Genomic DNA, 16,361 nt, shown 5'->3' with positions numbered 1-16,361 from the left:
AGAATGAAAAGAAGAAGAAGAATGAAAAGAAGAATGAGAAGAAGAATGAAAAGAAGAATGAGAAGAATGAAAAGAAGAATGAAAAGAAGAAGAAGAATGAGAAGCAGAATGAGAAGAAGAATGAAAAGAAGAAGAAGAATGAGAAGAAGAATGAGAAGAATAAAAAGAAGAATGAGAAGAATGAAAAGAAGAATGAAAAGAAGAAGAAGAATGAAAAGAAGAAGAAGAATGAAAAGAAGAATGAAAAGAAGAAGAAAAAGAATCTTTTCATTCTTCATTTCATTCTTCTTTTCATTCTTCTTCTTCTTTTCATTCTTCTTCTTCTTTTCATTCTTCTTTTCATTCTTCTTCTTTTCATTCTTCTTCTTCTTTTCATTCTTCTTTTCATTCTTCTTCTTCTTCTTTTCATTCTTCTCATTCTTCTTTTCATTCTTCTTCTTCTTCTTCTTTTCATTCTTCTTCTTCTTTTCATTCTTCTTTTCATTCTTCTTCTTTTTCTTTTCATTCTTCTTCTTCTTTTCATTCTTCTTTTCATTCTTCTTCTCATTCTTCTTTTCATGAAGAAGAAAAGAAGAATGAGAAGAATGAAAAGAAGAAGAAGAAGAATGAAAAGAAGAATGAAAAGAAGAAGAAGAAGAATGAAAAGAAGAATGAGAAGAAGAATGAAAAGAAGAATGAAAAGAAGAATGAGAAGAATGAAAAGAAGAAGGAAAAGAAGAATGAAAAGAAGAAGAAGAAGAATGAAAAGAAGAAGAAGAATGAAAAGAAGAATGAAAAGAAGAAGAAGAATGAAAAGAAGAAGAAGAAGAATGAAAAGAAGAATGAAAAGAAGAAGAAGAATGAAAAGAAGAAGAAGAAGAATGAAAAGAAGAATGAGAAGAATGAAAAGAAGAAGAAGAAGAATGAAAAGAAGAATGAAAAGAAGAAGAAGAATGAAAAGAAGAAGAAGAAGAATGAAAAGAAGAATGAAAAGAAGAATGAGAAGAATGAAAAGATTCTTCTTCTTCTTCTTCTTTTCATTCTTCTTTTCATTCTTCTTCTTCTTTTCATTCTTCTTCTTCTTCTTTTCATTCTTCTCATTCTTCTTTTCATTCTTCTCATTCTTCTTCTCATTCTTCTTCTCATTCTTCTTCTCATTCTTCTTTTCATTCTTCTTCTCATTCTTCTTTTCATTCTTCTTCTTCTTTTCATTCTTCTTTTCATTCTTCTCATTCTTCTTTTCATTCTTCTTTTCATTCTTCTTCTCATTCTTCTTTTCATTCTTCTTCTTCTTTTCATTCTTCTTTTCATTCTTCTTCTCATTCTTCTTTTCATGAAGAAGAAAAGAAGAATGAGAAGAATGAAAAGAAGAATGAAAAGAAGAAGAATGAAAAGAAGAATGAAAAGAAGAATGAGAAGAATGAAAAGAAGAATGAGAAGAATGAAAAGAAGAATGAAAAGAAGAAGAAGAAGAATGAAAAGAAGAAGAAGAATGAAAAGAAGAATGAAAAGAAGAAGAAGAAGAATGAAAAGAAGAATGAAAAGAAGAAGAAGAATGAAAAGAAGAAGAAGAAGGAGAATGAAAAGAAGAATGAGAAGAATGAAAAGAAGAATGAAAAGAAGAAGAAGAATGAAAAGAAGAAGAAGAAGAATGAAAAGAAGAATGAAAAGAAGAAGAAGAATGAAAAGAAGAAGAAGAAGAATGAAAAGAAGAATGAAAAGAAGAATGAGAAGAATGAAAAGATTCTTCTTCTTCTTTTCATTCTTCTTTTCATTCTTTTTCTTTTCATTCTTCTTCTTCTTCTTTTCATTCTTCTTCTTCTTCTTTTCATTCTTCTTTTCATTCTTCTCATTCTTCTTTTCATTCTTCTCATTCTTCTTCTCATTCTTCTTTTCATTCTTCTCATTCTTCTTTTCATTCTTCTTCTTCTTTTCATTCTTCTCATTCTTCTTTTCATTCTTCTTTTCATTCTTCTTCTCATTCTTCTTTTCATGAAGAAGAAAAGAAGAATGAGAAGAATGAAAAGAAGAATGAAAAGAAGAAGAAGAATGAAAAGAAGAATGAGAAGAAGAATGAAAAGAAGAATGAGAAGAATGAAAAGAAGAATGAAAAGAAGAAGTATTCCAGTACAGCAAAAAGTGTATCTGCAGAGAGCTCCGCTATTTCTGACAGTTCTCTGACAGTTCCTTCACATTTACAGCGGTTGAAACATTGTATCTATTTCCGAATAAAAACATCTGTATCCTAAATGGAAACAAATAGATACAATGTTTCAACCGCTGTACATGTGAAGGAACTGTCAGCGAACTGTCAGAAATAGCGGAGCTCTCTGCAGGGACACTTTTGCCGGCTGATCGGGAAAAATCCGATTCGCGCACCCGAAGTATGCTAATATTCGGATTCGCCGCAAATCGAATTTTTCCTGAAATTCGAAACGAATTCCACTTCGCCTGGTTCGATTCGCTCATCTCTAGTTATAAGCTACAATGACTTTATTCATATAGGAAGTGATTTACAAAAAGAGTTGCAAATCTTAATTCAAAGTTTGTGTGAATAATCACTTCAGTTATCCAACCACGTAAAAAGAAAATTTGTGTTCACTTTGATAACACAATCACGTGCAGAAACACTTCACATGATTGGATAATTGAAATTAATAATCACACAATTTTTGAGTGAAAATTCTCAACTCTTTTTGCAAATAAACCCAATACAGTTCAGAGTGCAATTATCCTTCAATTAACAGAACATGTGAAAAGCATAAAGGCTTAATAGATTTGCTTGTCATATGTAAAATACAAAGCTGGTAATAATACTCAAAGGCCTGAAATAATTTTTGGTTGGATAGAATAAGAATAGCTGTCACAGAGGAACTCAAGAATCCACATAGTGAAAAGTATTTATCCCATGGTATAGTTTAGCTAAATAATTGCAGTTTAACTGATTGCCTGTTTTATGTGGGATCATTAGAAATAAGGTGACACTGCATATTAGGTCGTCTGAGGGTTGGCTGCTTTGTTAATGAACACTTGGTTCCAAAGACTAATAACTTAGTGTAGAAGTGACAGATTGCTGCTGACACTGTTTTGTAGTGGGGATTATTGTACTGTATTACAACAGTTAACAGACGGAAGACAGTGTTCCCAGACATTGTTTTTTACAACACATTTAAGATAAAGAGATTTGTAGAACAAGTACATCCCTATTACCCAGATGTAGGTGGCAGTGACATGGACATTAGTCAATGTCATATATGACAACAAGTGGGTTTGTGATATAATGTGACCTGATTTTCTATTTGCACTGTAACTAGATCACCATTTTCCAGTTACAACGCCTACTAAAATCAACCAAAATTCAAACTGTGGTGGTTCTGTTAGCAACACTCGGCTTGACAACTTCAACTGAAAAATTAAATGGAAAACTGGTGGCCAAACAGTGATTACATCCAATCAAATGCAGTCACTTTTTAGATATAAAGACATCAACAGGTGCTGTGGCTGCCTGAGTATAAAAGCTGACAGGGAAGATTCCTCAGTTTATAGTGGATGGGGGAATTGAGGGATTTCTTATGTACAATTGTATGGATTTTTAAAGGGGACCCATGCAACCCCCCCCCCAAAAAAAAAACAAATAATCATAAAAGATCCATACCAGACTTTTATGCAGTTTGACTAGCTAGGAAAAAAAGGTAGACGAGCCCATTCCTGAACCATACCAGGCCACATGCTGTTAACATGGGGAGGGTACCTTGTCAGTGGGGAGCTTCCTTGGAAACCACCTTGTTTCCCATGTTGATAAGGACAAGGGCCTCCTCCCCATAATCCCCTTAAAAAAGAGTGCCCCCAGATACTGGCTTTCCCTCCTATGGGAATGAATAACTGGTGCATAGTACCACTGCTCATTCACAAAACAAATAACATACTGTAACTAGTAAGAAGAACACATGGACATATTTTGACAAGGCCTTTACAAAAAATGAAATAACCCCCAAAATGTCCCACAATGTTAATTGATCATCTATCGCATTAGTGATGTAGGACAACTGCTGAAAGAAAAAAAACATGATGGCTGCTGACTCCCTATGACTGCTTACTGTGAATGACAGCTGCCTCATGGGTGAATGTAAACAGAGGGGTGAGGTATCCCTGGTGGGGTTATTGACCAAACCTACCGTAGACATGACCATGATGATCAGTTTTGTCTCCTGGGATACTTTTGTATACATTAAGCTGTCAGCTAGGGAGCTGTCATTCGTGGCAAGCAGTCACTGGGAGCTGAGCCTGTTGAATGTTGCCATGTTTTCTATTTAAACAGGTTGGCAGGTATAATTCTTTATGATTGAGGTGACTTTACATCATGGGAAGGTGTGATTACCCATAAATTTACATCATAGGACATGTTTTTAAATAAAGGATTAAATGAAATTTTTTTGTGAATGAGTAGGGGTACTATCAACCCTTTCATTTTTGTGTATGAGTGGGCAGAAACCTGGGGGCTGCCTTATTTTTAAAGGGGCTTCTAAATTCTGATTAGCACCCCTCCCACTGACCCCCATGATAACCACCAGACCAGGGTTTTGGGAAAGATGTTCTTGTTCTCATCAACATGGGAACTGGCTGCTGAGAAATTTGGTGTATAACTACTGTAATGAATTTCAGATATTTTAATATTCAGTATGTTTCATGAGATATTATTCTTGTGCGGGGATATGTACATTATTTACCATATTAGGGTATTACTTTCCACGTGCAATAATACTGCCATTAAAAACAGTCTTTGAGTTTGTAAATGCTTCAGTAAATTGGTTGCTCAAATATCAAATGTAATCATTATATAAAACTGAGCCAGTGTCTTATTTCTGATAATAAATTTGTAATTTAATAAAGTAATAACTTAACCTAATGGATGGAGCGATACCTTATAATTAAATAAAATGAATAGATTATCAATAAAAGCCCGATAGAATAAACATGGTCTTTTACCTACTGAACTTGTTTCCTAGACCTGCAAAACATATTTAATTATATCGCCCTTAATCCATAAGCTTCTTAAATCCTCTTTTGCTAAAGTCACTTTAGTTATTCAGTCAATTTATTTTCAGTCAGCTATCCTTAAGTGCCCAGGTGACAGGGCATATTCTTAAGCAATGCGTGGCATTACAATGTAACACACCCTAATGTTTAAATGGTGTTTTCCAGTTACAGTGTCTGAAACAAAATTAATTCTATATTTGTGCAACTGTGTTTTGAACTTAAAGAGTAGTATACCTAGAGTAGTGTAAGCACATATGAGTATGATAATCGGCCTATAATCATCTTTTAATCTTATTTTTAGCAAGGCTCACTATTTCGTTCAGTCATAATACCATTTTTTTTACAAATGCTTTTTCACTGCTCACTGCACAAACTGATGAAGGATTAAAAATGAAAATGGATACCTGCTTTGTATTGATAGAAATCTAAAACATGTATGGAGCTAGCAGGATCAAAGTTGTAGCTTGCTACCATTTTAAAATAGGGGAGAGATTACAAAAAAAGAGAATATAACATTAACATTCAACAAAAAAGAATGTATTACATAATATTGAACATTACTTTGTGCGTATAAAATAGAAAAAGATTGAAAAAAAAAAGAAATGGCTAAAACTATAGCCATGGTTTTAACATGCCCTTTCTTTTCTAAAAGTGGTTGTAAAGGCTGAAGGTTTATGAATCATAAGTCAAATATAAGTCAATATTTGCTCTAAAATTCAATTTTAATGGAAGTATCTCTTACATATTAAATCACGTTTTTTATTCACAGCTGCTGCTGGAGGTGGAGGGGACAATGCTTCAAAGTCTTCAACTTGCACATTAATTTGAATTCCTCAACAATATTTTGTACCACGTTTAGAAGGAACTCATATCTTGAAGATTTCTTAGTAAAATATGGGTCTGTTATAATATACACATGAATCAATTTTTCTGTTACAAAGTTCATCCTGTCACATTTGTGAATATTTTTAAATTATATTTGATATGATGCAGATTCCTACAGCATTTCCAAAGAACTGGTGGCCTTGTGGCTACAATAGTTCACAAAAATGTTTCTAAGGTAACAACAGCGCAGAAGTGCAGGCACTTCTAAATCCTAGTCAAGGTAGTACTTGGAACCTTCTCTTCTACCAAACTCAAGATTAAGCCCCAATACCTCTCGACACTAAGCCCTGCCATTTGTCTTTCTACTGCCCAATGGCATTTAACAGTTGAATTTTGGAAAGGGTTTGTTGCACAGAGAGGTTGAGCTATTTTCAACTTCATAGTTTAAAGTGTATCTGAACCCCCAGAAAAATGTTATATACTGTTGCTTATCAGTCCTTAGATAAGAATGCAACATTGATTTTCTGTTTCCAGGCTAAGTACTTTTTCTGAAAACAGAAAAATATAGGTTGAGCCTAAAGGAAATATAATATTCTTGTAGCTTCCTGTTTACTTAATCAAAATCTAAAACCGTGTTAGATGATGATGAAGATTCCAGGTCATAATGTGCAAATATGCTGTATATGCTTGCATGCTATGATAAAATGTTCCATTTTACAACTTTGCCCCTAGGATCTAAGGGACAAGGGATCTAAGGGATCATTGACAAGTTAAGTTCACCTTTTGTATTCAAAGTATCACATATTTAGGGTGTAACATGTTACAATTGTACCAGCCCCCGCACCCCCCTCCCCCCCGATCCTCCGTTGTGACAGTTAGCAGGGGATCCTCTCCCTCTGCTAGCTGTCACAAGCTGTGAAAAAAAAGACTGTCCTGTGAATGGGAAGACTACAAGTCCTGACAGCCTTTGCAGCTGTCAATGAACTATCACTACTGTGTTGAGTGCAAGCAACACATGAGCAGACAGATTACACTACACAGTCTGCAGGAGTCCTGCATGGCACCTGCAATCTGCTGACTGCTGGTGCACTGCTAACCAGGCCTCTAAAAGAAAAAATAGTAAATGCATATTTTTTTACCTGGAAAAAAAATGTGCAAAAAAATGTACATCTATTATTTATTGTTAAAAGGTGAACTTATCCTTTATACTAAGATCCAAGAATATGACTTGCAGGCAACAAAAGGTGCCAGCACTTTAGATTTGTTGCTACCATGAAAACATTGTAGGTCAGGCTAGAATCACAAAAAACAGAACAAGAAACACCAATTTTTCCTGAACCTACTTAATGGACTCAATGACTTGAATTAGCAAAAATTATTATATATATGTACATGTATATAACCATGAATTGGTGGGTCTATAAAAATGTATTCATCGTCCTGTTGAGGGAAGAGCTGGCAGAAAAATAGGACAGCTTTACTGTTTAAAGTATAATTTTGGTTGAAACAGCTATCTTTGTAAATTGCTTCCTTGTTTCTCATGATGGAAAATGTGAAGCTGTAACAGTTTGTATTTCCATATTGCATTTGAGCCTTTTGGCCAAATAGGATTCATTTGAAAACTCATAAGGAGGTAAAACAGATACTGTAATACACAGTGTATTTTTTCACTGTATTGCCATGCCATATCTAGGTGGACTATTTTTAATTAATCATCATAATTTACTATAAACCCAGATAATGTTTCCATATATACAGTACATTAGATTCTGTATTTCCCATATCTTAAACACAATATGATTAATGATTATTTTGATATGATTTGATTAATTTACAATACATTACATATCAAATTAATCATGGGTAGTAGCTTCCACATTTTAGGGCATTTCAATTTTTATTAAGTATTCATGGTCTTCCAAAAAAGCATTTTTTAAGGTCCCCAGAAATAATTTCCAGTGGCAGTATCCCACCATTGGAGTCCCAAAGACATGTAGGAAGCCAATGTGTGAATCAGCCTGTTAGCATTACCTTGAAATGTAGATTTTGAATGAACTTAGACTATAATGTAAGCTCATGAGTGCTAATAAGGAAAATATGACTACTGTCTAAAAATTGTCATTAAAACATTATTACAGATTCTCTTATATTCATCTAAATACAAATTAGTGCAAGAAGCCTTATCGGTCTCAGTCTATATCCAAATCTAGTATGATGGAATCATGCTGATATTTTAACAGCAACATAGTAAACGATACATAGACTAATGTACTGTAAGTATACATAATCTATGCAGGATGTATTCAGCAACGGCTTATTTCATATATCTGTTTATATTGTTAAACCATTTGTATAGTGAGTGATTAGAAGTAACCAGGAATTAAGCCAAAATGAATATGCATTTTCTGTAAACTCATAATACTGTGATGTAATAATCACTGTTGTCAGTTTAAAGTTTAGTTATTATTTATGTGAAAATCTATGATGGCCATCAGCATTTTCAAATGACCTATGCAATATAATAAGCATACATGTAAATAAACTATTTTGCAAAATCTTAATTGTAATTATTTATTGTTTAACACAATGTTTCTCGACCTTTTTTCAGTCAAGGCACCCTTTAAAATTATGGATAGTCTTAAGACACTTCATTCTAAAATGGGGTGCCTCCTGGACTGTCCATAATTTTAAAAGGACACCCCATTCTAAAATGTGAAAAACTATTCTAATAGTTTTATACAATGCAGCAACATCCAGGACACCCAACATTAGAGGTGGTTTATTCTTCCAAAGCAAATACACTTTTGCACACTGGTACTGAAAAGTATTCCAATGTTTCTCTTCTCCCTCTATCACTGAGCTAATGTGACCCCAGCAATGATGGAGAGGGTGTAAAGGAATTCCCTTGATACGGCTGGTGAATAGACGTGCGCATGTGCACAGAAATGCACGATTACGCACACGCACGGTGAAGATTGGCGCCAGACTATTTAAGAGGTGCCTCTGCCTGTGCTGAGTGCTGACTGGTCTTCAGCTGTTCCCCGTTTCCTGCTCGTTCCTGTGTGATTTCCTTGTTGCTGACCCGGCTTGTTCCTGACCTGACTCTTGATTACTCTCCTGCTTGATACTGGTTCCTGACTCCGGCTCTGCTCCTGACTTTGGCTTGTTTATGATTTGGTACCTCGCTGTCCGCCCGTTGATGACCCCTGCTATTCCTATGATATTGTTCCTGTCTCCCATCCCAGCTTCCTGCCTTGCTCTGATGCACACCTGGCGACCCACCATACCAGCTCTGCATATCCCTACTGTTCCTGAATCGGAGGTTCATCAGTCTTTCCAAAGTCTCCAACTGCAAAAGCTGCAAACAACATCTGCTGGCGCTCTTGTCCCCCTGGTCCCCAGACACCCTCTGTTCTACTTCCAGTGGGGTCAGGGCTAGTGACACAAGTGAGGCCGATCTCGTAATTTCAGTCTCCAATCAGGTACGTGACAGAGGGGCAGGCGAGGGTCAAACTAGGATGCTGTGCAGGCAACTGACATCCTCCTTATCAACCGATCATGTCATTGGTTGTCAGGACGCCGGTGGCTAGAAGGTCATAACGGTGCACAATGAAAATCTGTGGCTGTGTGTAACTAAAAGGCAGACTTGTTCCACCCGCTGGCTTGTATACAAGTTTTGGGCAATTTTTAGACATTTTGCCAAGGCACCCCTGAAGAATCCTCAAGGCACCCCAGGGTGCCTGGGAACCCTGGTTGAGAAAGGCTGGTTTAACACAGTGCCTACAGTTCTGTATGAATAATATTCCAAAAATCAGCCAATCATCAGTCATTGTCCATTGGTCTGACCCTTAAAAAAAGAATCCCAGTGAAAGCCTATTGGCCAATTTCAGTTATTTCAATTTGCACACCATATTTGTTCTTTATATTATTTTATTATAATAAGATTGCATGTGAGCGCAAGGTAAATTAAGCAGCTGGCATCAAAGGTAAAACCTCTTAACCACAAAATAGTCCAATAAATATAAATGCAGCGCTAAAAGTGGCAATAATAAAATAAGAGTCAATATTAATAATAATAATAATAATATTAATAATAGTACTGGTATTAATAAAGTGGGTGCTGTAGAGGGCTAAAAGGTGCTAAAATGTAGATAGTGAGCCATCATGAAATGACGCATACAGCTAGTACAGGCAACTGGTATAAAGTGACTGAAGTGCGTTTTTAAATACACAGAATGCAAAAGTCCAAATATAAAGGTGATCCGTGCTCCATGCTGGTGATCTCTGTGACGTGGACCAGTAATGTGAATGCACTCACCAGAAGCGCAAAAGATATGTGCATGTATATATATTATCCAAGTATGGTCATCTGAGTGTAGGCGAGGATGGCGGAATCATCTGGCACACCATAGGCACACAAGGCAACTCCAATCACTCACAGGACACTTTCAGCTCCCAGGGACAGCTCCAAGTAAGAGTCAGACCACCGGATCAATATCATCAAGAAATAGGAATATCTCCACTTTGGAGGCTCATATAAACCAAGCCAGAGAAATATGAAGCACTAATAGTGTAGTATTTTATTTTAGCGCTCTAGAGCGCCCACTTTATTAATATCAGTATTATTAGTATCTCTTATCATATTATATTATTATATGAGCCTTCATGGAAGTAATATTTTAAAGTGACATTTTAATATTATTAAAACACTACATTATAACAACGCTATAGAGTTATTACATTTGAGCAAAATTGTAATTGTGAGTCTAAACCTTTATTTGCAAAATGGTATGAACAAATATTATATACAGTATATTGGCCATCACAAGAAGTGTTACCATCTCTTGCTTTGAAGCATGATTCAAGAATTATTGTAGTGCTCAGAGTTTTCTTCTGAATATTAATACTTGAATGCTTTTCCTTGTAATGTCAATACCTAATTCTTGTACCTTGTTGCATTGCTAAGGGTACATTAATTTTATTTGAAAGGTTATTACTATTGGAGTTTGCTCTGCTCATGTCATTTTACAGGAGCAATGCTGGACTTTTAAATCACTCTTACATGAAAGAAAAACCTGCATGCCCCACCCTCTCCTAGCTTATAGTTAAATGGCCTGCAAGCCTGCTAGGCTGATAACAGTTTTTATATGCGTTAGCATTGGGCCAGCGTTTCAAAAGAATGAACCCAAAAAAGCTCACCCATTTTAAAACATAAGCTCAGTCAATAGGGCTCTTCTGTAAGAGGTGTAGTAATATTAACATTTAAATATAACTTACCTTGACTTAGGTAGCCTAGTAAAACAATCTTTTGGAATAAATGTAAATTATACACCGATACTGAAAGAAAAAACTCCTTGTCAAATGTAAGCAAGTACCCAAATTTACAACTTGAATAAAAGGAAAATTAGAATAAAAATAATATTCTTTTTTTTTTATCCCTTGAATCCCACTCTCGCTGTCCCATATGTGGAACTAAATTTGGACCGCCCACCTGTGGACTGAAATGAATCTTAAAGTTATAGGTCCAGGGTAACGATTCAGAGCATTGAATTCCTATACTTCAATAGGTTAACTGATACATTTTGGAAACACTGTAAGAACTTTTGTGAAGACAGCATCAGCAATGGAAATTTTTATTACAGACACTTATATAGCACTGTCAATTTATGCAGCACTTTAAATATATATCATACATTCAATCCATAACCCTGAAGGAGTGCACAATCTAAGGTCCCTAACTCACATTCATACACATACTAGGGCCTGTTTAGCTACCAGCATGTCTTTGGAGTGTGGAAGGAATCCCAACCAGGCACAGGGAGAACATGCAAACTCTGGGTAGGTAGGGCCTTGGTTGGGATTCAAACCAATGACCCCAGTGCTGCTAAGCAGGAGTGCTAAGCATTTAGCCACTGTGCTGACAACTCCTGAGATACCAATGTTTTTTGTTTATCTTAAACCAAGTACTTTTGTAACCCCTTCGTATTGGATGGTAATCCAGATCTTAATGTCTGAACCCATTTTTGCAACTTTGATATGTTAGTAAAACTTTACACAACTATATGCAAATAGTTAGTATAACCAGGTGAATTATACCTTGTTTTTTTCCAGGACAAATTGGTGTTTTATTTTGATGATAAATGTTAATGGCTATCTCCAGATTTTTTTTTACTATCAAAGGAAAACTACCACAAAATAGTAAAAAAAAAAAATACATTAGCTGTATATTTTACTATTAACATAACATACCAACAAAGAACAACCTGACAATAACAGCAATACCACATATGTATATTTTGCTTGTTATTTATACCCATACACACTGACACTATCTGACTCTAATACTACATTTAAAAATGGCTTTTTTAATCCTACCTAAAATACACTTGATCCTGACCTTTGACCCATACATGTGGTCCTGACTCTTAACCATAACCTTAATCCTAACTCTAACCCTGACAACGACCTAGATCAAACCCTGATCTAGCTATTTATTCTTTATTTTTTACACAAACTGTTCTTTTTTTTACAATTTGTTTCCTCTAGTAAGGAGAAAAAGATGCAATGCATTTTTTCTTCATTCAAGAGGAGAGAACAACACAGGGGTGAGGCTATCACAATGATCAGGTGAGAGCTCAGTCTTTGTGGGAGAAATTCTTAGTATGAACACAGTGGCACATACTGTATATGTGGCCCCACAGATAAAGACCCATTTCTGTGAGGCCGTATATATACGTACATTTGGAGGGGTAAAATTTAACTTGATAAATATGTTGTAAAATACAGCTTTGAAATATTGCTCAGCGTTGCTTGTGAATGTTTCAATATTAACCTCCCTAGCGGTCTGATTATGTCAGTATTTCTAGGCTCAAAGCTGTACATTTTTTGCATGGAAATGTGTATTTTTTTTATTGTAGGCCTGTAATTTTTAGGAATAACTCACTGAAATCTGTACGAACAAGAGTCTAGTAAACATCCCGGGTATGTTACAATTTGAAACACGAAATCATAAATTATAATATAAATAATCATAAAACATAATAATATAATAATAAATTTAATTCAATAATATAATCAAACCAAAAACACTGAAATTTGAAATTGAGCGTAAAGTTCGCACATCACTGAGCAAAGTCACAAAATCTTTTTCAGTGTCCGATGATGAATTTCACCACGAATCATTATCACTCAATTCTGCAAGTGGTTCTGATTTACTATCGCTGTTCTCTAGCTGGTCTAAAACCGCTTTTGGCCTAAAGGGATGCTTTTTGGATGCCATGGACATTTCTCAGTTTCCAGGCAAAAAGAACAGTAAAAATGCAGGCAGGGCACAGGGCAAAGAGCTAGGGACAAAATGTATGTGAAATGGTTTGATACAGTAATGTTTTACTATGCGATTTTAGTGTATTTAGTGAATGTCACTTTTTGACATTTTCAAATTTCCCACCTGTTCCGTCCCCCGTACGTCCCGACGCTCACAGGGGACGGAACCCAGATGACAGATGCCGGCATCCGCCAGATTACATTGCCGGGGACACTGCAGGAGGGACATCGCGGGAGCTCAGGACAAGGCAAGTGATCAAGGGATCCCGCAGCAGCGCCGCATGGTAAGCCTGAGTGTAGCTCGGGGTTACCGCTTGTGGTACTGAAACCTTGCCCCGAGCTACACTTGGGAATACCGCCAGGGGGGTTAAAGTGGATGTAAAGGCTGCATTCTCTACATTAAGGTAAAAAAACTTCTACTGTCAGCCCCCAAATACTTACCTTAGCCCGAACTCAATCCAGTGCTGTGCTCGAGAGCAGCGGCTCTCTCTGCACTCTCCCTCCTCACACTCAGTGAGAGCAGTGGGAGCCATTGGCTCCTGTTGTTGTCAATAAAATCCAGAGACAAGGGAGTGAGGGGTGGAGCTGAGCCACACAGAGCATGGCTTGGAATTGAGCCTGCATGTGTGCCACCAGAGGAAGTAGCTTCCTCTGGTGGAACACCGAGAAGAGGAAGAGCCCAGAGTACTGGTGGGGGGACCCCAGAAAAGGAGGATTGGGGTTGCTCTGTTCAAAACCATTGCACAGAGCAGGTAAGCATGATATGTTCTCAAAGACATCATAGGTAGAAAAACATATAGGCATTATAGATTCTTGCCATGTGGTGTGGGAAAGTGTGCATGGAAATGGATGTTAGGATGTCTTTTTACTTTTTATATTTGATGTTTTCCATGTCATATTGTAATTAAATCTTGGTCATAAGCTTCCCATCATATCACATTTCCTGGGTCCACTTGCAGGGAGGAATTTTAACACAACCCAATTCCAGCCAAACTTTTTTTGTTGTTTTTGTATAGATTGGGGAAGGCTCGAAACTTCATTTTAAAATGCTGTCTGTGTCCCTGTTAAGATGTTTCAGTCAGATTTTAAATGCAAAATGTGTTTTCGTGTATGTGATTTCTGTTCTTTTCCTGTTCTGTCTGAGATCACCTGGATAGATTTGTATACATTTCTATTATAAAGTTTGCATTTTTCTGCTGCCTATATCCGCATTGGGAGGATTTGCCCTCACTTCTTGACACCTGTCAAATTCACAGGAGAGTTCTTCTATAAGGGAATATAGATAAGCCTCAAAAAGCTGGCTGAGCTTGGCCAGAGTTGGGCTTTAAAATTACCATATGAGAATAAAATGCTGCCTTGGGACTGAGGCACTAGAAAATGAGCTATCTACTTCAAACAAAGGTATGAGCATGATTAAGATACCACCTTTGTCATTTGAGGCCACAATGAAGAGTTGCTCTTAAGTCATCTAGAGGATTGTAAAAAAAAGGAAAAGGAAGAGATAGCTCCACATGTCCTAAACAAAACTCTGCTCTTCCAACGCAAATACTACTGTGGACACAATGCCAATACGGGGCAAACAGACACAAAGTGGGGGAGAGCTACTAGACTTTGGTCTGGCTCAGGGGTGGACTGACCATTTGGAAACTCTGGCACTGCCCGAGGGCCCGGGGTCAGTAGGGGGCCCCATGAGATGCCCCTGGTACCTTTTTCATAGGCTGTTTTGAGTTTGGGCAAGGACACAGGGGACCCATGATCCCCTATTGCCCAAGGGCCCCATAAGTTGTCAGTCTGCCCCTGGTCTGGTTACTGACCTGCTATGCAACAGAAACAAGATATAATACCTGTGCTCAAATTCCAATAGTTTGTACGTGCATTTATCTATCAGGTGCTAGAGGAATGTAGCCTCATATTAACACTAGAAATCCCAGAGGAACCCTCTGCACACTGCTAGTTACCTTTTCCAGCAAATGTTGCAATAAAAATAGGGATTTTTAGTTCACAAATATTGCAATAAATGTTTAAGTTGGCCAACTGTGTCAAAGTCATCCCTCTATGGCCAGTCCTACTCTGCTCTGCCAACACAAATACTACTGTGGACACATGTATTGCAATATGTGTGAACTAAAAATCCTTATTTTTATTGCAACGTTTGGACCCCTCACACAATCCCCCTCCTGAACCCAATCCTCCTGTGTGCTCTTAGCAGCTGCTGGCAGGAGAGGACAGGAGGGAACCCAGAAGTGCTGTGGGGGACACGAAGTGGAATAATAGAAATGGTGGGGGAGCTCACAGGGGGGCAGGAGAGGAGAGAGGGGGGTACTGGGTGTAGCCACAGGCACTGTAGATTCCCCTCCAAGGAGATTCCCCTCTAATAGAAGAACCCAGTGTACATTGAACCGTGAAGTCAACTTTGTGAGTGTTTGCTGCTTCCTCCAGCCTTCTCCCTGCTCTCTGCCTTGCTCCCTCCTTGCACACTGCTCAGCCACATTGAGAACAGTAGCTTAGTTTGCCCTGGTCTTGGGGCCCCCCATATTGGTGTAGCACAAGGACCCAGTCGCAAGTGCGACCTTTGTGACCCTGGTAATTCCACCACTTGTGGAACTTCCAAGGCTCTGACTATTGACATTTATTAAGTGATGGCATGTTCTTGCCGTACTGGTTATATTCATATTTAATCACTTAAGGACCACCTACCTGCAATGTACTGCAGACGGGGGGCTCATACAGGCACAGGAGTGTACCTGTATGTTGCTGGCCTCTTCCAGGTACAGGGCGCACGTGCTCCCCAGCCTGCCAACTCCTGCTGTGATTAGACATAGCAGGATTTTGTCATTAGGTCCCAGCCAATGATTCGTGGCCGGGACCTGCTGATTGGCTGTATCCAATCACAGTCCAGGACCCTGTGTTGACAATCAACACAGGGCTCTGTAGAGCAAAGCAGGGAGAAGGGACAAATGGGGAGATTTACTAAAACTGGTGCACTAAGAACTTGATGCACCTGTGTTTGGTAGCCAGTGAACTTCTAAATTCAGCTCTTCAGTTAAGTTTTGCAGATAAAACCTGGAAGCTAATTGGTTCCTATGTACAGTTGCACCTGATGTTGCTCTCTCCAGCTTTAATGAATAAACCCAAAATATTTTAGTAAAAAGCAGCACATAATACATACATTAACACTTGTTAGGCACACACTTAAC

The 16,361-nt window shown here is 37.4% G+C and overlaps 1 protein-coding gene across 1 annotated transcript in view; it reads left to right on the top strand.

Annotated features, from left to right (window-relative positions):
• PDE6B (phosphodiesterase 6B) overlaps positions 1 to 6,212 on the top strand; it is a 96,323-nt gene extending 90,111 nt beyond the window's left edge. The window contains exon 22 of the mRNA XM_089670125.1: positions 5,786 to 6,212. Coding sequence (XP_089526251.1) covers positions 5,786 to 5,844 — 59 coding nt within the window. The 3' untranslated portion in view covers positions 5,845 to 6,212. The remainder of the gene's footprint in view (positions 1 to 5,785) is intronic.
• Positions 6,213 to 16,361: the final 10,149 nt, after the last annotated feature.

This window comes from Staurois parvus, unplaced genomic scaffold (genome assembly GCF_062004578.1).
Source record: "Staurois parvus isolate SC_StPar_1 unplaced genomic scaffold, SC_StPar_1.0 ptg000086l, whole genome shotgun sequence".
Classification (NCBI taxonomy): domain Eukaryota; kingdom Metazoa; phylum Chordata; class Amphibia; order Anura; family Ranidae; genus Staurois; species Staurois parvus.
The sequence above is the reverse complement of the archived record's forward strand: the minus strand, read 5'-3'. Positions and strand labels throughout refer to the sequence as shown.